The 24,848-nt window shown below is 37.7% G+C and overlaps 1 protein-coding gene across 2 annotated transcripts in view; it reads left to right on the forward strand.

Annotated features, from left to right (window-relative positions):
* EVC (EvC ciliary complex subunit 1) overlaps nucleotides 1-24,848 on the forward strand; it is a 54,215-nt gene that overhangs the window by 28,181 nt on the left and 1,186 nt on the right. For both annotated transcript variants that reach the window (XM_032187000.1, XM_032187001.1), the window contains exons 12-20: nucleotides 5,460-5,672; nucleotides 11,343-11,452; nucleotides 12,759-12,969; nucleotides 15,826-16,032; nucleotides 16,829-16,973; nucleotides 20,055-20,163; nucleotides 22,112-22,238; nucleotides 22,975-23,068; nucleotides 24,286-24,391. In XM_032187000.1, coding sequence (XP_032042891.1) covers nucleotides 5,460-5,672; nucleotides 11,343-11,452; nucleotides 12,759-12,969; nucleotides 15,826-16,032; nucleotides 16,829-16,973; nucleotides 20,055-20,163; nucleotides 22,112-22,238; nucleotides 22,975-23,068; nucleotides 24,286-24,391 — 1,322 coding nt within the window. The remainder of the gene's footprint in view (nucleotides 1-5,459; nucleotides 5,673-11,342; nucleotides 11,453-12,758; nucleotides 12,970-15,825; nucleotides 16,033-16,828; nucleotides 16,974-20,054; nucleotides 20,164-22,111; nucleotides 22,239-22,974; nucleotides 23,069-24,285; nucleotides 24,392-24,848) is intronic.

Genomic DNA, 24,848 nt, shown 5'->3' on the forward strand with positions numbered 1-24,848 from the left:
GTTCAGCCCAGCTGTAGGTATTCACAAAGAGTCACTATGAACATATGCACTGATATGAAATACAGGGTGTGTGATATGTATAGGCTTATTTCTGAAGTTTTCTTCTTGCCTTATTGCATAAGAAAATGTATTTTGTATCTGTAAGGATACATAGTCTGCTGATAGCTTGATCTAGTAAAGGATATCACCATATCTCAGAGGCAAATTTCTAAAAAGGTAGAAAGCTACAGTTGAAACTGCCTCCTGAAATAATCAAAGACCAATGAGAGGGCAAACTATAATTTCAAAGTCCCATTTTTATTATATGGAATTAAAAGTATTTTTTATTATTATTTATTTTTATTATTATTAGCTTGTGCCTAAGGATGACTTCCATGTCATTGTGTTGTCGTGGTGTCGATGCTTAAAAGCAGGGTGCAGTTAGCATTCCAGAATTCTTCTTGTGGAATAGAGGAAGAAATGTATGCAGTCATCTTTTCCCCACTTAGCCTGAGTTTATGATGGGAGGTATCTTCTAGTGGCCAGTGGTGTCCAAGAACATTTGGAATTACTGTAGGAAGTAAGATCTATTTAATTTCTTTCCTTAATAAGACACAGTATGAGTCTCTTGCCCCCTAAACAAGTATCCTAGCCTTTGGACGTGAGGTACAGAAGTGTTCTACAGCTTTGACCAGAAATGTTAATTATTTTAATGAAATGTTGTTGTATCTGAAATTAACAAGTAACTATCACAAGTCAACAAATAACTATGCAGTTGCCTCTTAGAGATAATAAATCCTAGACAGTGGCATTTAAAATACAATGCAACCAGCATGTCTAAATATATTTTCCTGCTTCACAATTTAATTATTTTCTTTATTCTCATCTGCATGTAGGAACCCTTAATCATTTGTCTGTAAGGGAAAGCATTAATACTGATCTTTGGATTTGTAGTGAAATCTGATAAACTGTGTATTTCCCTTGGTTTTTGACAAAATTATATATTTACTGCCTTGTTTGAAATTCAGATGCACTCAGCATTTCAATCTCAGCCCATTTTATTTCTGCATCTACCCTGTGGGATCTCTTTATGCTTGATGAATTTCTCTTGAGATTTTTTGAAAAGCTTTCAGATTGACTGCCAGGTACTACAAACAGGTTCATTCAACGTTGCAATCAGCTATTCTATTAATGGAATCAATTTGAATAAATTTCATTAAGTAAAAGTTCTACAAACAAGAAATGGTATATCAGGAAGTTTATAGGAACTATTTTGTAGGGGTTCTAGTCCAAAAACAAGATGCTCAAGCAGTAAGATTTCTTACTGGTTTTGTTCTTTTCCTAGAGAACAAATAATATGCAGTGCACTATCCTTGTTTCAGATGGACTTTATTGCTGTTTCAAATAGAGTATATTCCTTATAATACAAATATTTTGAACTATTTTCTTAGTTTGAATCATACTTGTAGAATTAAATCACATCCACATTTTTTCCCTAAATGGAGACTTACCATTTCCCCTACCAAATCTTTTAAAGCCATTCCACTGCATTTCTACAAGTGCTGCATTAAACAGTATAGCCATCACGTTGTACATGTGTGATATGCTCTCCGTGTAGGGCATGCTGTAATGTTAGGGTTTGTGCTGGACTGCATGGGCTGTAATGTACATATTATTATGTGTTCAGGTTAAAAAAACCCAGTGACCAGCTGAAGAGAAGTTAATATTTTGATAGTCATCACTGATGGAGGTTTATTTTGTGATCCCAGACTGCAGCTGAGACCAGTAAGTGCAGGACTTGTGTCCTGCACAGAACAGAATTTATAATAGAAGTTGAAGTGTTCAGTACTGTTGAAAATCACTCTCAGAGGGACTTAAGGCACTTGACCAAGCTTCCTGTTCCTTTGCCTGTTGGCAGCGTCTGTGAGACGAAAAGTACATACCGCTCAGTCCCATTTGTCTTCCATGTATTTGCTCGGCTTTGTCCTTTCTAAAGGAAATGTTGATGTGAAAAACTGTTCCTGGATTTCTAGTCCCACTTTCTTGTCCTTTCACACCAATTTCAGCAGAGGACCATGAAGTATTTTGCAAATAATTAAGCACTTATGATCTGAAGACATCTTTGCCCATCACACTAACAAGGTTATGTAGTTAAGCATGTTGTGGGAACAAGATGTAATAACGGTTTTCCTGGGTATCTGTGTTCCTGCTCCGGTAGCACGAGCAGTAAGTATACAATATAATTTGAAGCTGCAGGGAGTGCAAGCAGAATGCTATTCAATTGATCTTTAAACAAAATGGCATGACGACAAGTAACAAAATGCATTCTTTAGGTTCTGTGCAAAAGATTTCCTGGTAAATAATAATACAGGGCTGTCAGCATGCCAGGGAAATGCTATCAGTTCTGAAGCAAAATGTGTTGCAAAGCAATTTAGTTGCTGTAGATAGAACTCTGTTTGTTTAAGAATAGAGTTCCTTAACACCCTGCCTGAGATCTTTGGAGATTGCGATAGAAATGCCACAGACTTCACTAGACTTCCTCTGAACTATTTTAGACCCAAAAGAATTTTTTATATCTTGGAACACCCAGTAAGGGCAGGAGAATTAAATTGTCTCAAAAGACAAGAATAGCTCAGAGAAGAGATGGTTTACAGAGACAGACTGATAATTTTTTTTAATGTGGTGTGGGATACAAAGATTAGAAAAATAGAATCTTTATGTTAAATCCCAGGATTTAGAGACTTGAATTCTAAAATAAAGCAGCAGCAGAAAGAACTTAGACCATTTTGCATTAGTGTTGACAAGCTAAACCAGGTCCACAACTAAACAGATTGTTAAGAAGATGGTATGAATGCTGCCTCGTGTTGTAACAGGAGCTGGAAGCTAGAATAATTAAAGAGGAGACAATCTACCTGTGCTGCATAGTGTCTTTGCAGTGATATATGCAGCCTGAGGCACTTCTGTGCTGTATGGGGCATGTTTCAACCAATAATTTAGGACTGGTGTGGTAGATTTCATTCTACTTTTCAGTGTTTCCCAGTGCCCGGTCTAGTTGTTTAATCTGGGAGATTTTAGCAGAGCAGACATAGCTACATTCAGTACCTGCAGCGTAGGCATCTGTGCACAGGTATCCAGAATTCTTTGGACTGCGGTTCCCTGTAAAACCATTTCCCTGTAAAACCATTTTCAATTTATTGAAGAATGGCCACTTAACATTGCCTCCCCACTGTCCTGTTCCTGTGCTGCCAGAAACACTGTGAGACCAAGTTTTCTATGCATTCACAGAGTCTGGCCCCAGTGTGGATGCCAGCAGCAGCAACCATGGGCACCAAGCAGGTCCCAGCACAGTCACTCCAGTGTCACCTACAGCAGCAGAGCAGCCCCACCACTGGGTGCACTCTGACCACAAAGTGCCTCAAACCAAACCACCAAAGAGTAAAGAACTTAGGTTTTTGACAGAAGTTGTTGCATACTAAGCAGGCTAGCCTAGCCAGCCAAACCATTTCGTAGTAAGAAAAGGCGCTGCATAGAGAAATATATCACTGGTCAGACGTTACCCTAATGACACTGTCATGTCCAGATTGTGAGCAATAGCCAGAAATGAGAGAAGTGTTACTAGAAATGAGATATCCAATTGTGTCTCCAACTATAATTTCTGGCCAGGGCCCAGTCTGAGGTTAAACAAAGTCAGTGGGAGCTGGATTCATAAAATTCTGCATGTTTTTAACAAGTAAGAGAGTGGAAGAAATGAGACATTTCATCTCGAAAGTGTAGTGAACACTTCTGATAGTGTTGTGCCTCGATTTTATCCATAAGTAGAGGTTGCTGCAGGGAGCTGTTAAACTAAGCTATTTATTGTTTGTGAAACAGCTCATTAATATGGTGATTAGCATCCTACAGGGATCCCAGGAGGAAAATAATAATTTAGTATTCAGTGCACAGCTTGGGTATTTTACAATAACTGAGACATACAAAATAAATTAAAAAAAAATATAAAAAAAAATCTGTCCACTCAATGGGTATTGATAAACCTAAACACTGAACAAATAAAGGTTCTGTGGAAACAGTATGTGAAGCCAAAATTGATCATTAAGGGGGCATATGCACAGGGCCAGATTGAATGTGCAGCCTAAATTCTGTTCATTGCTTGTTTCTGAGTACTAGTAGTTTGCAAATTTAACATCCTTCTTCATTTATTTATTTTTATGATACCACATCTAGAAACTGGAATGGGCTCTTAGACAATAACACATTATATCAGTGTCCCCCAAAACCAGACAAGTCCACTAGAAATTTTCATGTGTATGAGCTGCAGACAAATGTTTTTGACATTTAGATAAATATGACTGTACTTCTTTTGAGAGGTTCTGGATTTTAATCACTTAAGAGACTGTGATTAAACATGTATTTAAAGGAAAGCTACAGCTAGAAGGCTTGACTTGGTTTTGCAAGAGAAATGCTGAAAAGAGTTTTTGAAAATACTAGCTTTATTTTACAGGAAAAGAAATAAATTTAAGTATTTTCAAGAGGGCTAACAGTGATTTACAATGAAAGAAAAATCTCGCAGACAATAAAGCTTTTTTGATTGATATGACAATGGTGAACTCACACAAAAACAGCTCTTCGTACTGCTGGAGTACTGCAGTGTCTGTGTGACCTTTCCAATGTCTTTGTTTTCTCTCTTCCTCTAGGGAAAGCTACCTGCACTCAGTTATCTCAGGGATTATCTCAAATTTCTAGCAAGTTTGCAAAGGCAGCTCATATCATCACTGTGTATTTGACATTGAAATTACAGGTTTTTAAAAGATTTAGTAGCTTTGATGCCATCTGACTAAATCACCCAAACTCCTCTTGCGAATGAAACAGGCTCAGCAATTCAAAACCAGAAGATGTTTGTTTTCTTAGGCTTTAAGCTGTTCTGTATCAAGATGGATTTGAATAATTCTGCCCTTCCAGAAGGTATTGAAGAACGTCATATTTCAGAGCAACAACTATTAACATGACTAGTGTCAATTTTATCTACCTAAATGCTACACTGTCCCTTTTAACTCTTCCTTATTTCTTGCCTTTATTCATTTTATGTCACCACCTTTAAAAATATGCCTATGAGGTGTTGTGCTACACAGGATTCTTTCCACAGTGACAGGCAAAATCTATGGGATTTACAACACCTTAGTTGCATTGCAGTTGCACGTGGGCAACCGTTAGGGTTCAATATCTTGTGCTAATGCCACTATTGCATTTGAAATGCCTTTATGTGCCTTAAACCATGTATGTTGTTGCAGATTCCATCTACAAAACCTGGTATAACTCAGGCGTTACTGGCATTGGATTTTATCTCTAGGGGTTACTGGTCCAATGTGTTAACTGGGACATGGTTCCCTCACTGGCATTGTACACAGTATGCAGTCATATGGCTCCAAAGGGTCATGAGGTTTGCTTTCTCACCTTCCTCATTTTGTCCCCCTTTGCCTCCCTAGGAGCTGTATTCTAAAGCTTCCAGTGTTTTAGCAGAGTTGGTGAATGAGCTGTTTCTTCAGACCCTGCCTGTTGTGACTGGCCTCTCTGTAAGAGAATGTGAACTATTGAAAGAGGAGTGGCAGGAGAATTTGGTGCCTCAGTTGGAGAAGTGGGACACCCACCACCTTAAACGCTGGAAGCTTTTCCAGGAACAGCTACTACAAGAAAAAAAGGTAAGACCCATATCACATTTTGGGACCCCGGGTTCTGAAAACAGCTATAGAACGAAATTGTCAAGGTACTAATCTGTGGGGAGTACTTTGTGTATAAATATACAGACCAAGTCCAGACACAGATCCAGACTCAGGATGGGCAGTTTGAGCTGCATTATGAAGTGAATATATATGCTGTGCATGTAGACTCAGCATAGAGGAGTCAGAGAATAATTACTGAACATCTGTCCACAGTGTTTGACAGCTTTGTCAGCGCATAAACATTTTTTGGCAAGGCTTCTGTCTGATTTCACAGTGTCCTCAGCTCTTGAGCATCTACAGAAACAGTTCAAAAAAACCCTTCATCTGGTCCTTTTAGAGAGAGTACATGTAAGTACAGTTTACAGGAAAGGAAGCCTTACAGTGGTAAATGTTTCTTAATAATTTCTTTGTATTAATACTGTAATAATTGGAAACAACTCTTTATATAAAACTTACTCTTTACTCTGAGGAGGTGAAGAAACACACATCCCTCTCCTTTGTTCTGCTTGTGTCCAGCACAGGAGGCATTGAGACCAGAGGAGAAAACCAACAGTAATAAATTCATGTTAGGGCTCTTTTGCCTGGTCCTTCCATTGTCCTATTGAATCTCAAGCATTGCTAAGAGTCAGCGAGGACGTGCTTTAACAGCAAGCATAAAACCCACAGAGAGGGTGATCTCAAGTCTAAAATTTTTTTCCAAAGACACTTTATGCATTCCTCCAGTACTATCATTGGACACAGTATGTACAAGCATCAAGTGGAGAAACCAGCACCCCTGGGATTGCTTCTCAAGAGATTAAAAGGATTAGTTTGTCTCCAGCAGTCAATTGCTGGATAATAGTTCCTTGGACAGCACTGCATGTTGAATTCATTGTATGTGAATTCAGATATTCCAGTAATGTCCAAGCACGGGATAGTTAAAATAAAACATCGACTTTCCATACTTTCTGTGTACTGTAGCATTCATAATGTAAAGCAGATGGCTTCCTAGCTGGGAGAATAAAAACAAAACAAAACAAAACAAAACAAAACAACAACAACAACAACAACAACAAAATAAAGGATTTGCTGACATCATTAACAGTAATTACTGAGCTATAGGGAAATTCACTTAAACAAGGACACATAGCTTTCACATTCGTCTCTGGGTCACCAGCACTGTAGCTGGGCATTCTTCAACATAAAAATTGCCTGAGCAACAGACAGAGCTTTCCTAAGGACAAGTGGATAAGTGTGGGATAAAATTCTAGAAGAGGGTTTCTCCTAGTGGGAATATGTATGATTCTTCAAGACAATAGGCTTTGCAGCTTTTTTCACTTACATGTGGCCTTTCAGAAGTAGTTTGAACTAAACTGGAAGAAAGACTGCTATATCTCTATCTAAAGTGTGCAGGGAAACAATTACTACAAGGCTAGGCTGGCAGATTTTCCTGTGTAAACAAGTTTGAAAAGTATCACGCAACTCACTGTATTACATTTAAATGCAAAGTGCGTTTATTGGCACATTCATAGTGTAAAAACAGCAACATGTACATTTAAACAATAAGTTGACGCTTGTATCCTACTGAAAAGAACACAGCTTTAGAAAAGAAGAGAGCTCAGACATTTGTGGCAGGTGATCATGTCATCTGGGAGATCCCATAGACGTTACAGTGCTGAATGTGTCAGAAGATCCATAAATCAACATTCATATTGACAAGCCTTTTAATTTATCAGGCATTTTCCAGCAGGAGATAAGTCTCTTATTTTCCTTTTGATAAATATGATATACTGAGAGTTACATAGTCACCTGTTTTACAGACCTTGAAAGTCTACCACCAGAAGGCTTTTCACCAGGATATTTAAGCTTTTCAAGGTGGCTCAAAAAGACATTTTTCCCATTTATCTGAACTACATTTATTTTGAGATTACCTTTCCTAGCATTTATACATATCTGGAATATAATGTGCTTTGGGGAAACAGAATCGCTTTTGTGCATGAAAAGGAAAATTTAGTTTCATATTTAACTTTTTTCTTATAAGCTTGACGATGTAAGTGAGGCAAAATATAGGAATTTAGGAATAAATGACTAATGAAAATAAATTATGAGCATTTTACCACATAGCTCCTACCTCATGATGTCTCTGGAAGAGCACTGTCGTCTGTTACGCAGAGCAGGCTGCTGCACTAGGCTAAGGTACTTGCTTGACATTCAGTGTGCATCACACACCATCTACAGGCTGTTAGAGAGAAATTGCTTTCCTCTGATTTCCTGAAGAATCTGTGCTAAAAATGTCAGCTGCAGAAGAAAGTGTGCTTACTTGGGTCTAATTTGCTGTGTTATCTGAAGTCTAACTCAAAGTATTTTATGGGTTTCATTACCCACTAACGGCATATTCCACACATTTATTGCCAAAGAGTAATGCTTAATGTTAGCTCTGCTGCAGAAGGTCTTACAATGGACTTGTTGCCAGGAGACAAAACACAGAAACTTACAGAGACAAAATGGGGTGAGGAGATTTCCATCCAGTTGCACACCATTGCTTGGCACCCAGAGAGGTGAATCAGCATCTGCTTATCAGCATTGGCATGCTGTGCTTTTTTGCCTTCTCTTTGTTTTACAGATACTGATTTCTTTCACAGTGTTTGGAACGACTCCTCTTTTCAAGTAGCCAAACATTCCTCGGAGCTTTACTCCGCCATTGAGGATGATTTTGTCCCTGGTTTTACTGGTTAAATGCAGGTTAGGAATCCAAGAGCCCAGCTCTTCCAGCCACTGAGTCTGCGCTACACGGAGAGTCATTTTCTCCATTCTTTACCAATCTGTCAGAATGTAATAGTATTTTGGAGACAGGCTATAGTGGACAACTGTGTGAAAGGAAAGCGATGTAGGATGCCAGGTCAGGAGAGGTAAGAACTGGCTGTCCCATAGGGGACAGTGCTGTTCCTCTCCAGGCAGCCCAGGCCCAGACTGACTTTCTGGTGGCCTCTCAGCCTTTTTGATTCTCCACTCAGTGCTCCCAATGTGAAGCCATAGAGGAAAAACCACAACACATGTACAAGATTCCTGTCTAGTAGTGTTAGGTCTCGAAGCAATGTAAAGTCATTCCCAAGAAAACAAAAGTTTTGCAAGGCAGCTGGCAGCTCGGCCTGGTATTGGAACAGTAGTGCACTGCATCACATCACATCACCTTTTCACCTGGCTAGATTAAATAGTTGTGTCTGTTTTGCTATTTATCAGCCATAAGCCAGCAGCCTCAAATTAAGATTCCCTTCGGTGTTGCATTTCGGTCTGTATGTGTGAGTTCTTGCAGTGTTTTGGGGAGTCAAAAATACCCAGCCCTCCAGGTTTATCCCAGTGAGCAACTGTAGTACTGCTTCCCGTAAAACATGCAATAACTGTTCTGTTTCTACCCCCAGCTGATCCTTCCCTTCTTGATCATCTTTTTCCTTATGGTAGCAAAACACTGGCTTAGTATTTGGTCCAAATCTCAATCTTCCTTATTTAACACCCCTACTTAAATGCATAATAATGCCCATTCTTTCCTCTTTGTTCTCATACTACTTAATGGCTGATGTACTTGTACTTCTAAGTTTAACAACTGTGCATGGGGTTATTTTTTACTGTGTCCCAATCTTTCCGTTGGTCTCAGAGGATTGAAGAGACCCATTATAAATTTTGCATACAGATTATGTTAGATGCGTCTCGATTAAAAGGTGACTCATTCATTTCCTTTAAAAGAAAGTCTGTGTTCACCACTACAGAACTACACTATGTCCTCACAAACAGTAAGAAGTAAACAATTCCTACTACAATTCCTACTACAATGCCTGTCTGTGTTATCATTCTGAGTGCCTTTTTGGATGGGTTGTACGGGCAGCAGCAGAGGTGTTACATTTTTGTTTCTTGACTGCAATATTATATCATTTACAATTCCAGAAAACCTCTCCTGTATCTTGGTGGTCTACATCTGATTAAATCTGCATGCTGTTGGAAAACAAGTAGGCAGACAGGCCCTTCAAGAACAACTTCTTGATGAAAACCAAGTCTCCAAAAATAATGGGGAACCACATCTGAGCCACAGTGTCTCATTGAAAAAGCTCCTCTAGAAAGTAAAAGGTCCTTTTCAGCCCTCTTGTAACTGCTGAAAGAGACAGTAAAATATGCAGTGCAATGTATCAACTTGGTCAACCAAAGAATTTACTAGACACATGCAGAGAGGTGTGAAACACTAGGGAACCATATCCATAGAGCTGCTAAAGGGAAATACTGATACAGCTATTATTGGCATCTGTCACATTGATACCTGGAGACCTGGTAGACTTTAATTTGTCGCTTGCAGTGTGCAGTTGGAGATGACACTGTGCTTGGCTGTGCTCTGTGATTTTCAGAATCACCCAGGCTCAAATCAGTTGAGGTCTGGCTGCCTAGGCACATCTTGCAGCTCCTTCTGAAAGCAGCTCAGGGGGCTCCCCAGCACTGTGCAGACTTAAGTGCTGTGCCTCTCATGCCCTTTCCATCTGTAATATTGACTGCCAGCCCATACTTCCCTGACACCCCACATGGGAGAATGTGCTTTGATAAGGTTTTCTTCATGGAGAGGGAACAACAATATGTGCTACTGTGTATGCTGTGGAGAATGCACTATCCGAGAAAGAGGTGCATTTTTCTTTTAAAGCCAAAGATGAAGTGCTTTCTGATGTTCTGCACTTCCCTGGAGAGTTAATTCTGTGTTCACATATAAAGCCTCTCCTGCACAGATCGCTGCTTCCCAGGGAAAAGACTATCAAATCCAGTATGGAGACCCAGGACCACTCCTAATACCTTGCACTAAGAGAGGCTGCACTTCTGCATCTAATTCTTTGCTGGACATATTGATCTAGTGAAATCTTGCTGTCTACAATAACAGAAAATTTACTCCCTCATGTTCTGAATGAAGATGGAACATGAAGTAAAGCTGTCAGAGAGACGGAGTATTATATTTAATTTAGAACTCTGCATATGTCTGCAAGCAACCTGCTTTTACCCAGCTGCCAATGTAGCCTGATATATACTCTTCATCTCACAGTAATGGAGTTTGGGCCTTACAGTCATTTCATCTTATGGCCTATTATTCATTAAATGCTGGCAATACACTAAGCAAAATCTAAGTCTGTATCTCCAAAAGTTTACAGTATAATGGCAAGTCCATCAAAACATTTCAAGATTAAATTCTTTGATCTAAATATCACCTTGAGGGAGCTGTAAACTCAGTCCTAAACCTAATCACATCTCCATTTCTAACTATTAGCATTGCGTACTATGCACAAAGTGAGATGAAAGATATCTTTATTTTGTTAGGTGAAAGTAAAAACTACATCTCTACTAGTGAAAAAAATGAAACAGCCCACTGCAACCTACTGATAAGAGTCGATGCAGTATTTTGTGCCACATTGTTCTTTTTTCCATTGTTTTTTTTGTTGGTGAAACCAGAGAATCTGTAGGAGACACAGCTCGGGGCTGATCCAAATCAGACTTTGACCATTAAGATGCAATTTGTTTCATGGAAGAGGGGAATTACTGTTTTTAACTAAAACGAAAAACAAAAAACCTTTAGATAACCTCCTGATTCATCATACGGTCACTGAAATCAGAGCATCTTACAGTTGTGATTTTTTTCCCTGCTTTTAGCGATGGATAAATGAATATGCTCTCTCTGCTGTGATGCAAAAGCACCTGTCTGAGAAACAGGAGAAGATAATTCAAGGTGTCATGAGCAGACTAGGCTGCCTCAGTGATGAGTAAGTATGGTTTTATCGGTAAGCAGTACAGTAAAACTGCAATGCCGCATGCACAGATAAAAACCCATATATATTACATTGCAGAAAGCAGTGTTGAGGGATTCTGAGCATCCTCAGACAGAGAGACAGTTTCTGTAGGTTTTGGTCTGAGTATTAAAAAAAAATGCCAACAAATAGGATGATTCCTGGTAAGGCAAAAGTAAAGTCTTCTTCAATTAGTCAAGTGGCGCACATTCTGTATATCTGTTCCTATGTTTGTGAGTTATTCCTAATCTTGAACCACGTTCACTTTGCCCTCTGTATCTCATGCCGGAGTTGGATATCTGTCAATATAAAATGTTCAGTCCAGCACCATTCAGCTCTACCTTTGCTTTCTGCTATTAGTATACTACTGACCATATCTTTGCATGTAAATGACTCCTGTCTCGTATTCTCTGTCTATATTCGCTAAGGAAACTTTTAGTTTTGTCTCATCTTTGTCTCTTTGAGAGACATACCTCTCAATAAAATAAATAAATAAATAAATAAAATTTGTGTTATCTGCCTTATTTTGATCAAGATAACAAATGAGTTCATCATAGTTTCAACATTATCAAAGATCAATGCGGTTAAAAACTTGGCTATCTGGAATATTGGTGTTATTGCCAATGCACTCCTTTATTTTGGCTCTACTTCTCAGTTCAGCCTCCCCTTTTCATGTTCTCTGACTTCAACATTGCCCAAGATTTGGTACCTAGAGAGCTTGTTGCACACAGTAGGTAGAGACACAAACCCACCTTGAAGGATATCATCCCAAATGTGCACATAGCACATTTAATTCATTTTGTCCATAATCTACTTCAAAATGTGTTCTTCTTTTGAAAATTCACCAAAAATTTGCTCCAGCCATGTCTGCACTGCCAGCTAACACTATACCCTTCAGTGTCTCATCAGAGCGTGCCCCCTTGTTAATCCAAAATATGCATTTTCTTCAGCTTGAAATAGCTTTCCTGTAGGTCTGATTACATTCTCCTTTCATCTTATTTCAAGTCTCTTATTTTTAAAAAAATGTAATCACAGATGCTTATTTATCTTTTTTCTTCCTACTTTTATTTTAATTTGACTTCAGAGTGACAGAATCATATGTCTATCACAGTGTTATCCATTCATTACACCTGAGAAACATTGTAAGGCATGCTTAGAATGTGTGAGATGTCACAGAGTGAATAGTAGCTGTCATCTTTCAGCAATGACTTTTCCTGAGCATGGATGTGCAAAATCAGCAAGCAGCTTAGCTGGTTGATTTTTAATGATTTGTTTTTTACAGGTCTGTTAACTACATATTGCAAAAACACCGGCTCCTGCTGTGCTCAGTACTGAGAAGGTTAACTCTTCGAAGCATTGGAATGGCAGCTCTGACCCGCATGAGGATGTCCAGGAAGAAGAGCTTGCTTCAGGAGCTCAGAGAGCAGCACATCCTGCAGAAGGGTTCCTCCCACTGCCAAGATGAAGACCAGTGGCAGCTGCAGAAGGCAGTGGTAGGTACAGTGTCCCAGTGGGTTTTGTCCATAGTCATATGCTCTGATGTCTGGCATTAGAAGTAGCCACAGATGAGCTCCAAAATATAAAAATGTTCAAGTTCCAAATAAAAAATATTGTCAAAAATGCACCCACTCTTGATATAGGAGGTACCAGAATGTGCCTGTTGTAGTTTTAAATTCCCTAATATTTTATCTATTGCCTATCTATGATAGGTGTTATCTTTCATTAGTGTAAAAGTTATCATAGCAAGCTTATTCAGTTACCAGTTTTATATGAAAACAGTAATTAAAACAAGTCATGGCAACATGTATAAAGAACTCCTATGCAAGTTACTGCTTTAGTGTAAGAGAAATTCCTACTAACTCTTCCAGTGATCATAATATGCACTTGAAAATCTGTTAATCAATATCAGAATAAATTGTTTAATTTCTCCAACAGACCTAGCAAAGTTCTTCTGTACTGTTGTCATTTTTCATTCTTCTCTTTTCTTTCTTCTCTGTCTGTGAAATTCTCAGCATCCATTCACCTGACATCCTTCAAAATAATCTGATTCGTGTAGGTCAGGAGATAGAAGAAAATTTAATGAATTTTTAGACTTGATATTCCCACAGGTCACTTTCATATCTATTTGCAACTGTGTTTTAAGGGTTACTCCTGGTTAATATTAGATTTTGTAGGTTATTTATTTACTTAGACTGGATACTTACCTAAAGCAACAATGCATTGCTGAAGTCAGCATCAGAGGGCCCTTCCCAGCTGGCATCAGTGTTAGCCACTGCCCAACCCAGTGCTGCTGCACATCTGGATTGAACCCACCCAACACCTCATAGCTCTGTGCTCCATGGCATCACTGTGCAATTAGCAGAGAGGCAATATTGTGCATGCCTCTAATTCTGATGTGCATAGCATGAACACTAATTCTCCACTTGAAAGAGGAAGAAGGAAATTCTGTCTGCTGCCAGTTTCATATTTGATACTTCTATTGAAGTAGTTCCTCTTGAGTGTGAAAATCTCAAAATATCATTAACCTTCAGAAGAAGTAAAATATAATGAAATACAAATACATATGACTGCATTCCTCTTGTTCCTGCATTTGTGTGCTTTCCACTGTTACATCTCACTTAGTTCCCACAGGGACATTAATTGATTCAATCACTGTGTTCCCTAGAAAAATGAAATGTCCCCAGGTATTACGGTTATTTTAGTCTCCCTCCATTACAGGCTCTTTCCAAGGCCAGCTAAAACCAATCTCACAGAGACATGCCTAAATATACACATATAAGATCCTTGCTGCCAAACAAGTAGAGCCTAGATGTGGAACCGTGAAAAGTCAGCAAGAAAAAAAATGTTAGGAACCACCTCCAAAGCTAGAACCAACGTATAAGGAGTTAAGGAAGAGGTTAATTTTTAGACACTCAACCAGAGTTTAAGACATACTATGTTGTTTTAACTAAATTTAATTTAAATATTTTCCAATTTTAGGCTGGTGTAGATAGTGTTATGCCAGTCTGTTTATTTCATATAAAATGTAAATTTTATTCAGGAAAATACCACTATAAAACCCTACCTTGGTCAGAATGACAAAAAAAAAAAAGAATCAGTTTAATGATATTCCAGCTGTCTTTAAAAAATGTCAAAAACATGTCTGAGCTATAAATGAAGACATGTCAGAATAGCCAGCATTAATAGGGACATCATTATTTTCCACAGATGAATGTGGGCAGAGCAGGTTCTTTTCCTACTTGCATTTTTTATTTCCAAGAGGGAATCAAATAGTTAGTGCTGAATACCTCAGAATAATTTAATTATATCTAGGCTTAAATGAGAGTATTAGTATAAGAGAGATATCAGCAATTCAATAGAAGGCAATCTGTGGAAGACTGTGATACACGTAAGAAAGAAAGAAGAGGTTATTCTGGTGTGTCCTATTGTGTGCTGGAGACAGTTTGGAGTGAAAGTGGATTTTAAAAGAAGCATAGAAAATGGATGGTCCAAAGGACTCAAGGGACTGGAAGCCTTAAGAAGATGCATCTTCTGAAGTGTCATAAGTTTTAAAACTGGCATAAAGTATGTAAGTAGGGAACAATTTTTCACTTGTTTCTGATTTCTTATTTCTAACAAAAGAACAAGAGAGCACCAAGCAAAGCTACCAGATGGCAGGTTCAAAATTAAGAAATAAGTTAAGCCATAGAACTCATCAGGTGCTCAGAGTGCAAGTGGTCTCTAAGTGCTATTAAGTGCAGTCATGAAAGGCTGGAAATACAAATATGCCAAGTTTTTCTCAGGTAGACCCCAAAACTGTTTGAGTGTCCTAGAAATGTAACTGCATGCTTGCCTTGTTCTTCTGCTCTTTATCAAGGTATACACAACTATCTCTTACTGCAGTCAGTAATATAAATAAGTTATATAAATAAATATAAATATAAATATAAATATAAATATAAATATAAATATAAATATAAATATAAATATAAATATAAATATAAATATAAATAAGACCAAATTCAACAGTACAGAACACAAAAACAGGTATGCATCACTTGGAAATGACTAGTTGGACAGGACACAGCTGTTGTACATATCATGACAGAGACAATAGCTTTGGTGCCAAGACAAATATATTAAGTGGCTGTACTGGAACTATACTGGAATTAAGCATTATGCCTGATAATTATTATATAAAGGAATTATACTAGAATTAAGTGACTGTACTGATTTATGCTGGAAATGAGATTAAGTATTAAAACAGTAATGTTCTGAGTGGCTGTAGGATTTTCTTTTACAGTGATGCTGACTAAAGTTGTGAATGCATTTAAATGGCAGCACCTGCTATCATTTTGTCTGATTACCAGGAGTCCCACATTTTGGAAGAGGAAGAGAAGCTAGAGGAAGAAACGCAGCAAACCCATTTAGAATTTCACCAGCAGTTAGTCACAGAAATGCAAGAAGCTCTTCAGTTTCTTCAGCAACACATGGAGCAAGTGATTGGGCGGACACTGCTACAGCATGCCCAACAGGAAGCTGGAAAAAGGAAATCAGATGATGAACAGGACTTCAAGGTATGGAATTATTCAGTAGCAGCTTTCTTAACAAATTGTGTACTATAATAAATTGGATAGCAACCTTATATATATGCATTACCCTACGTCTAGAAGTATCATCAGGAAAACATTACAACCTGTTTTAAAACTGAAGGTAACTTGCTGTCTAGTTACAAACATAACACCAACGTCAACCTACTGTATTTTTGAGGGACTCAGAAGAGGTTTTAATAAACCAAACCCAAGAACATAAAAAGAGCAGAGGGTTCTGGATGACAGAAAATCACAAACATGAGGAAGAAATGGAGATTATCTATTGATAAAGATTTTGAAGTTAATTAATAGTATTCATATATTAACAGCTTAATGGATATATTTATTAAATTATCTTGTAGATAAATACATAAAAATGATACTCAATTCATAGATTAATAAATAGAATTGTTGTAAATAATTGGATTTTCTGTATAAAGGAAAATTGCACTAGAATTACACATATGTTAATTTACTTTGCTGGCAATTGGGTTGACAGGCAAAATGGGCTATGGAGATGGAACAGATAGAAGAGTGGTCCCTTCCCAGATGTAGTTAAGGCACATTAGAAAGATTTTAATGTAATTTTTTGTGTTGAAATGTTCCATGGATTAATAGAAATACCTGTTTTCCAGCATATCAGTTTGTAACTTTTTTTAAGCACAAAATTCACAATCTTTCATACACATTAAAAATTAAATTTGGTGTTCAGTTTTAGGCAGATTAAAGCAACTAGTTTTTAACTTAGAAAATGAACCATTGCTTGCACTATCTAATGCAGGAGAGGCTGGTGGAAGCTGCTGTAGAAAGTGTATATGGGACCAGCAATAATATCAATAGACTGGTGCAAAACTACTACCAGCAAGTAGGAAAAATCACAGAAGGCTATGAAAGGAAAAAACTTCAGCAACTGAAATCGTTACAAGGTATGTATGATATTAAACAACTGTAAGATAATACTTGTTTTTTAATAGATAAATTCATTTTCTTATTGCTATAAAGATCTCATAAAGATAACAGAAATATATTATTGAAATCAAGCAACAAAGTAAAATGAATGTGTAGGTCCATTTCCATCTTTGAGGAAAAAGTAGTAGAGCTATTATCATCAGTAATTTCTTGAATTGCATGCAGGGTGTTGTTACTCAAAGTTTTGTATAACCACACATAGAATAATGACTTAGTGTCAGAGATTATAGTTTAACCATGAATTCAAATTCACCAAGCTAACATCAGAGATACTAACACTGTCACAACCACCAGTAATTGATTTTCTGGTGCTCTAAAGCTTAATACAGGAGGATTTAGAATGTTGACATTTGTACAAATCTTAGGTTGTACATCCAACCTCTACCATGAACACGGTTCAATTTACTATATTTATATATGAAAATAAAATGAATTAATGGATTAAATACTGATAGAGTAAGAGGGTATATGATGGGAGTCTACAAGTTGGATCTTTCTCCTATAAGGCAGGAGACCCGTGTCTACAGTCAGACACATCGCTCCCATGTTAGAAAACGTAAGCATCATTAGCAGACAGTCTGTTTTAAGGAGGAGATTCTTATATTTATCCCTTTTTTGACTCAATGAAATGTTGTTCTCTCTGCAATAGAGAAGATTCATGGGAGGATCAGCAAAAAGTCAATCGTTCCTATCCTGGAATGACGTATGAACTTCTACATTATTTCTTAACTGTCAACCATGACCCTCTCACAGGTTGTGAAACTGCTGATGAGGTTTATGAACTCCTGGATCCCACAGAAACCACCACACACAGGCACTTTTTCTTGAAATTATTTCTAATTGTTCAGTTTCTTCAGGACAGGAAAAAAAAGCAAGCTGTGATTATTGATTTCTTCTGTAAACACTCTCCCCTCCCCTGGATGAAGGCTGTTGGCATTAAATGAAGATAGCAAGTTAGGAGAATGGCAATAGCATCTAAGGCTAAGTCTTTGAGACACATGGAGTGGATAAATAAAAGCTGTTTTCAACATGCAATTTTAAATAAATTTGATTCTTTCACCACAAAAGAGATTTTTTGAAGAGAAACAGGCCTATCCACTCAAGGCTTGGGTCTGGAGATAAGGCATACTTTGTTAGGAAAGATTTGTGAGCCCCAGTTAATAGATAGCTATGCTTACTGTTTACAGGAGAACCTGTTTGTTTTGCATGTGTTTTACAATGCCCTGTTGTGGACCTTGAAGCCTTTAACATTGGAAGCTGAAGTAAAAGGATTAGGCAAAATGTGTGCAGGGATTTTTGATCTGTGTTGTAGACATTGGCAGCCAACAAGACAGCCAGTTACTCAAGTTCTTACGAAGTCTCTCTAAAGACTTCTTTGGCCCTGATTTAGCCAACTACAAACAGAGTCTAAAATCCCTTCGATTTGGGTTGCTTTAAGCAGGAATTTCAACAGAATCTTATTCCAGAACACTCCTCTGACGTGAACTGAGCTGATCCGGTATCATTACATACTTGAATGTTTTGCTTCATTGGCACTTTGGTATTGCTGTCTACTGGTTTCCCAAATAGCCTGTGAGACCTGGAATACCAGTCACTAGAGCCACAGTCAGCCTGGTAATTGCTCTTTTAGATCATTTCTTTCTCCTACTGTTTGTGTGGATATATTGTTGTTTCAGTGCATTGATGCTCCATGAACTATGAGAAAGAAAATTAAGTGTGTAAGCAGCTACTAAAGGAGCACATTTTCTTTTCAACTGAGGAAAAATAAAATCCTTTCTTGCTGCAGTGTAAGCCTACAGGCATGAGGGAAGATGAGAGAATTTACGTTGGTAATAAAAGCAGGCATGTTTTAGATTTGGGTGGCCAGAGAGAAACCAAGCTGAAACTGAAAGGTCGAATGAACTGGTACAATAAAAAAAAATACTGCAAACATATATGTGCATACTCTAAAGTGTCTCAGTTTTTCTGTAACAGCTCCTTCAACTCCTTCTGCTTTGTTGTTAGCTTTTGTATTAAGAGTGAGCAGTGGGTCTAATGAGGGTCTCTGATGTTTAGTTCACATAAGTCCTTTTTTTACCCTGATTCCAATTTTGTGATGCAGACTGCATGTTTTTCTCATTTCAGCTGTTGTATGGCCCCCAGAAGCACTTAAATTTCTCCCTGTGATTCTTAACAGCCTGAAGTGCTGCCCCTGGGCACAACCAGACCCTCTATGCCCTGCCTTCCAGCCAGGAGGCAGGGCACATGTTTCTTAATTTTTAGAAGGGCCTGATCTGTATGTGATCTTCAAGCACATTTACCACAATGAGAGAGCGATTTCCCTCACCAAATACACTGTCAACCTCAGAGGTGCCTGCCATCCTCTCCCAGCATTCAGAAAAAGTTGGATGCCCCCCATATAAATGTTAAATACCTTAATTTGTTACATACCCATCCATCTCTCTTCTGTATTTTAGAAAAAAACAGGTCCACAGCAGTAGGTGTGAGGAAATGGGTTGTATGTGGCAGATTACTACCAGGCAGTACTTTGAAGATAAGACTCAGGACCCTGCTCAGCAGATAAACACCAAGCAGAACTACCAAAATTACTTCACCTTCAAATAAGGGGAAGCATAGTGAAGTTAGGCATTCCCAGGACTAAGTGGCCTCAGAGCTCAGGGGTTTTTTGTTTGGCAGTTTTCATTTAGGTATTTCAATTTTTTCTTAAGGCATCGTGGTGTTTTCATAAAATGTCTCCTTTGAATTCTGTGTTAATCAATCACTTAGTGGGAGAAACAGATAAGAATAATAAGAATTCACTGGCATTACCATCACATCTGAACAATGCACAACTTATTGTCTGATGTTTCAGCAAATCACAGTGGCAGAGCAAGTGTATGTAAGAAGTACTTGAGATCTCTAAGGAGCAGTGACTTTGGAAGGACTGCCTAGAACAGGGATTATTTTTTGTTGATGAAAGGCATAAATTGTCAGGTTGCCAGAACTCAAAGCAGGGTTTGTAGTTTTGAGCAGAATATTTTACAAAACCATTATTTCAGCAGAAAGAAGTGAAAAGAACAGACTTAGAAAGAAAGAAGAGAATGAACACACATTGAAAGAAGAACAGACCAAAGGCATCCTGAACATATCATCCGCAGTCCACCAAAGGTAAGAGCAGGCAGAAACACTACTGACTCAGTTTAAATGCTTTGACTTTTTGCAGATATATATAAATGTCTAGTTGAATAAATGTTCTGGCTTTGTATTTTATATTTTGTCCTTGATGGAGAAGAAATATTTGTTGCCAAATTTTGCACTACTCTTTGATCTCAGAGAATTACTTTTTGATGCTCATTAATTACAGACTGAAGAACTATATAAAGACAGTTTGAAAAGAGAGAATGAAAAGCAAAGCCAAAACACATGCCAAATTATTAAAAAAAAAAAAAAAAAAGATAATATAAATGTAGGATGGGAGCTGATTGTATCCAATTCATTACATTTCATTGTTTCTGCTTTAAAAATCAAGAATATATATTAATTTGCTGTTGAGTAAATATACTGTAATGAAGATAGCATTTTTGAAACATAAATAATATCTAAATGGTAAAATTTCATTGAATGCCTTTGGACAGTTAAGATTACTTGCACAAAATTTAGGCTTGAGTGCCACAAATGTTAAATAAAAATCATGTTTAATACATTATTTATTTTTTGAAATTTAGACTCTAGACAAAAAGCACTGACTATCCAAAGGAATAAGTTGACATAAAAAGCTGTATTATATAAGTTTGAAGGACTTTCAAAATGACATGCACATGAAGTATTTTTGTAATCCTTTTATTTTCTTTACTCTTGGCTTATTATCCAAAATAACATAGCCTGTGCAATTTTATCATTGTAAAGAGGTTCATTCTTTTTTAGACATTCTGCTACTTCTACATTGACAGGAATTATTGCCCACTTTCTGTTTTTCATCCTTGTTTGAATTAGTATAGAAGTAGATTCATCTAACAAAGGGCTTCGGAAAAGATCCGTTAAGTATTCGTTATCAAGTTCATGGTTTATTCTGACATACAGATTCACTTTTAGCTGTTGTCTCAATTTTTTTCTCCCATAACCTATTCTTAAAATAAAGTACAATTAAATTGGGCTTCATGCAAACAGTAAAAATGTAACAATTTTTTATGCAAGCTGGTCTCATAACTATTAGTCAGTGATCAAACTCAGTTTCCTGTTGCCATTCTGATTTCTTTTAGGGTCAAATCCCAGTCATGCATTAAGTCAGTAACAAAATTTCTATTAATTATCTAACTCCTATTAAACTCAGAAGAATTTTTTATTTGCTTTTGCCCTTGATGGAAGGTTATAAGTGTGAGTTCAAAGAACAAATTTTGAAAGCTAACCTTCTGTGAGCATTGACCATTACAATAGCAACTGCAGTATGTGTAAATGTCAGAAATGTTTTGTGTTATCTCCTTCCCTGAGGAATGCGATGGTGATTGACAGTTTTGCTTCAAGGTAGATCAGACAAGAGAACAGAAGAATTACAGATTCAGCAAAGTTGCAGCCATTCAGTTTCTACTGTATTAATATTAATCTTTAACCAGCAAAATAAAACAAGCAATGAGTATAGTTGTCAGTGCTCGTAACACCGGGTTTCAGATTATCATGTTTCTGGCTCAGTGTCAGCTTGGTACTGAAGAGACCTGAATGAGATGCCTAATTCTTAATCCGTTATCCTCACACCTGGTCTTCTAACAGCTTGTCTCTTTGGCAAGCAGATAGGAAAACTGACTTGATTCACTGCAGAAAACATACAAGGGTTTTGAAAGCAAACTTCAAAATTAAAGCTGAACTCGAGCTCCCAAAGTCCAGGCATGGATGACCCAAACTGCTGTACCCTTAGAAAGGAGCTTGTGGTGCAAGCAGGTTATTCAAATAAGTAAAGCTAATTAAAAATCTACAGCAAAATTATTTGTCCTAGCAAAGACTGGATGGGCTGATACTGCTAATGAGCCTTTGTCACTACAAAACCTTCTAAATGCCATTCACCAATATTGTATTCCTCCCTTGAACTGAACAACAAAGGTACTTTAAAATTTCCCTTTACCAGGATGATGCTGCAGCAAAAGAAGGTTCTGAGTCAGTTTGAACTGCACCAGCAGATTCGTCTGGAGTCTCTGAAACAGAAGCTGCTGGGATTGCATCACCTAGAAACAGAGCTGGAGAATCAGCTGAGGGTAAATCAGGATAAAATGATTCACAGATCTGAACCAGTCAATGGCAAAACATCTGTTGTTTTGACTCTTACTGTTTGACAGATTGTACAGATTGTAAGGGTCTCTTCACTGGCCCAGTTGAAATTAATGCTAAGATTCACTACTGTTTTCACCCCTGAAGCTATGGCTCAGACCCCAGCAACACATGCAGACAGTTAACAGTTTGAAACCATATACTACAAAGAGAACCTGGGACTTGGGTGGGGGCATTATATTCTTTATCTTATTTTTTGATGGTTTTGCATCATTTCTATTGCGAGTACAGACTCACATTTTGGTTACTTGAATGTCTCTGTCTAATCAGATGGAAACTGTTCAACCTCCTTATTAGTACATCAATGTGCTTGAGTTCACAGCCACAACAAGGAGGATCAGGCCCAAATGCCAGGTAGTCGCAACCAGCCAGGTTGCACAGCACATCTCCTATTCTTCATCACATACATGCTCTCAGCATATTTGAGTTAAGTACTGTTAATGGGAAGCTGTATTTTGTTGTGCTCACTGAATCCCTTTCCAGGAGAAAACATCCCCAGTGTGTTCACACTGTTTCATGTGCTTCTGCAATGACATATCCTTTTTTTTTTTTTGTCATGGCATGTGTCATGGCATAACATAACATGGCATTTTGTCGTGGCATAACATAACCAGAATCAAAATGTTTTGTGTTAACTGACTGCTGCTTTATCCTTGCATGCAGAATGCAGAGCAGGACTTTGTTACTGAGTTGGCTGCACTGGCCCGGATTCCAGTCACTGTGAAGAAGCAGCCTTCCAAAAGGAGCAAGCCAGCAGGTCGGTATGATCCTGGATTGTCTTAAAGACGAATCATTCCATTTAATCGGTTCAAACTGCAATATGACAAGATACAGTTTTAGGAGAGATTTTTTTTTTTTTTTCATCAGTGCCATGTCCCTAATAAATGAGGGAATTGGGGTGTAGAAAAATAAAGTGACCTTCCAAAGTCATCTGGGTTGCCTGTAGCTTAACCACAAGTAAACGTCTCTGTTGCTGACTCCAAACCTGTCCTTTAGCCAACAGACCACATTTTGTCCATTGAGGTAAGGCTTTGCCTTGCTCAATCTCAAATTATTTTTCATGTCTTTATAATGTTCTTCAGAAAGGTCTTTGTTCACCTTGATCACTAGGTTTCTGGGAGGACAGCAGGACTGAATCACCCAGCTTTCATTCTCTTGGTAGAATGGAAGAATCAGCCATCCCACACACATACTCAAAAGTAAAATCTTACTGAATCAGGAAGATTGAAATATTTATATGAATTTGTTGCAGGTTTAACAGATTAGACTATTTTATTATTCAAGAGATACTTAGGGACAAATTGTCAGAATAGCAGTTATGTTCCCTGATGCGTATTTGGAATGGGGTGTACACACTCTCATCCTTTGAGCCATGAAATCATCCTGTCATTATCAAAATGAGACATTTTGCATTACACCTGAAAGATGCTGAAAGGTGAGATAAGTGTCTGAAAGGGAAAAGCAGCTCACTCACCTGGACAATTTTGAATCTCTTTCCCTAGTCAGTTTTTTCTCAAGCGTGCAGAGCTGTTTGTCCTGGTATGCACAGTGACCAGAGGGATACATGTGAAAGCTTGGCTCAGGACACTAAAAGCAGTGACTTTTTAATGTACCAGTGTACTGATTCAAATCACATAAAATGATGTAGTGACTGTACCTCTGTTTGCTAGTGGTAAGGAGCCATTTCCAATTACTTGCTAAGAAAATATAAGATAGTGCTGTCAGTGGTTACACCTTGCAGAAACTTACATCAGGGTGCAGCAAATTTGAAAGTTGAAGTCCACTCTGTGAGAACTTACACTCAAAAAACAATATTCTAGTGATTTCCTTGTCATAATTTATATGTATAAAGTGCTACTGTGCTAGAAATCAGTGTTTTGTTTTGTTTTGCTTTAAATTAATCAAAACCAAACAAGCTCTAATATCGGTTATTTATTTATTTATTTGTTAATCCACATATCTTTGGTAATTCAGGGGAAAAAACAAAAAGAAGGAGCATTCACTCTCCAGAATTGGAAGACAAAGATGATTATTGTGTCAATATTCAAGAGCCCCCTGGACTGAAGTCCAGTTTATGCAGGTACAGTAGAGACTATAAAAAAGGGCTTTAAAAAAAACTGTTTACACAAAGCAGTAAAATATCTACTTCACAAGCAGGTATGCCAATCAAAACTAAAATATAACACCTACACTAGCTGATCTTCTTCCTTAACATTTATTTCTCACATGTACTTGACCTTTTTTTCCCATATTGTTTTTTAAATGTTGGAAAATCATCTGAGTTTGCTTGTCTGTATTGTTTTGTATTTTATAAATAACTTCTGAAGTAGAGAAATGAGAAATACTGTTTCCAAATTTCCTTTAATTAGATTTTTAAAAACCTGAGTCACAGACAGCATAAATCAGCACAGACAATTGAATCCAGTGGAACTAGGCTGACTTGTAGCAACCAAAATATGGCCTGTGGTATTTACGCTTTCAACTACCACCTTTATTTCATGAACAAAGGAAAGCGCCAGTCTTTGGCTGATGAGGGT

The sequence above is a fragment of the Aythya fuligula genome, chromosome 4 (assembly GCF_009819795.1).
Source record: "Aythya fuligula isolate bAytFul2 chromosome 4, bAytFul2.pri, whole genome shotgun sequence".
NCBI lineage: Eukaryota > Metazoa > Chordata > Aves > Anseriformes > Anatidae > Aythya > Aythya fuligula.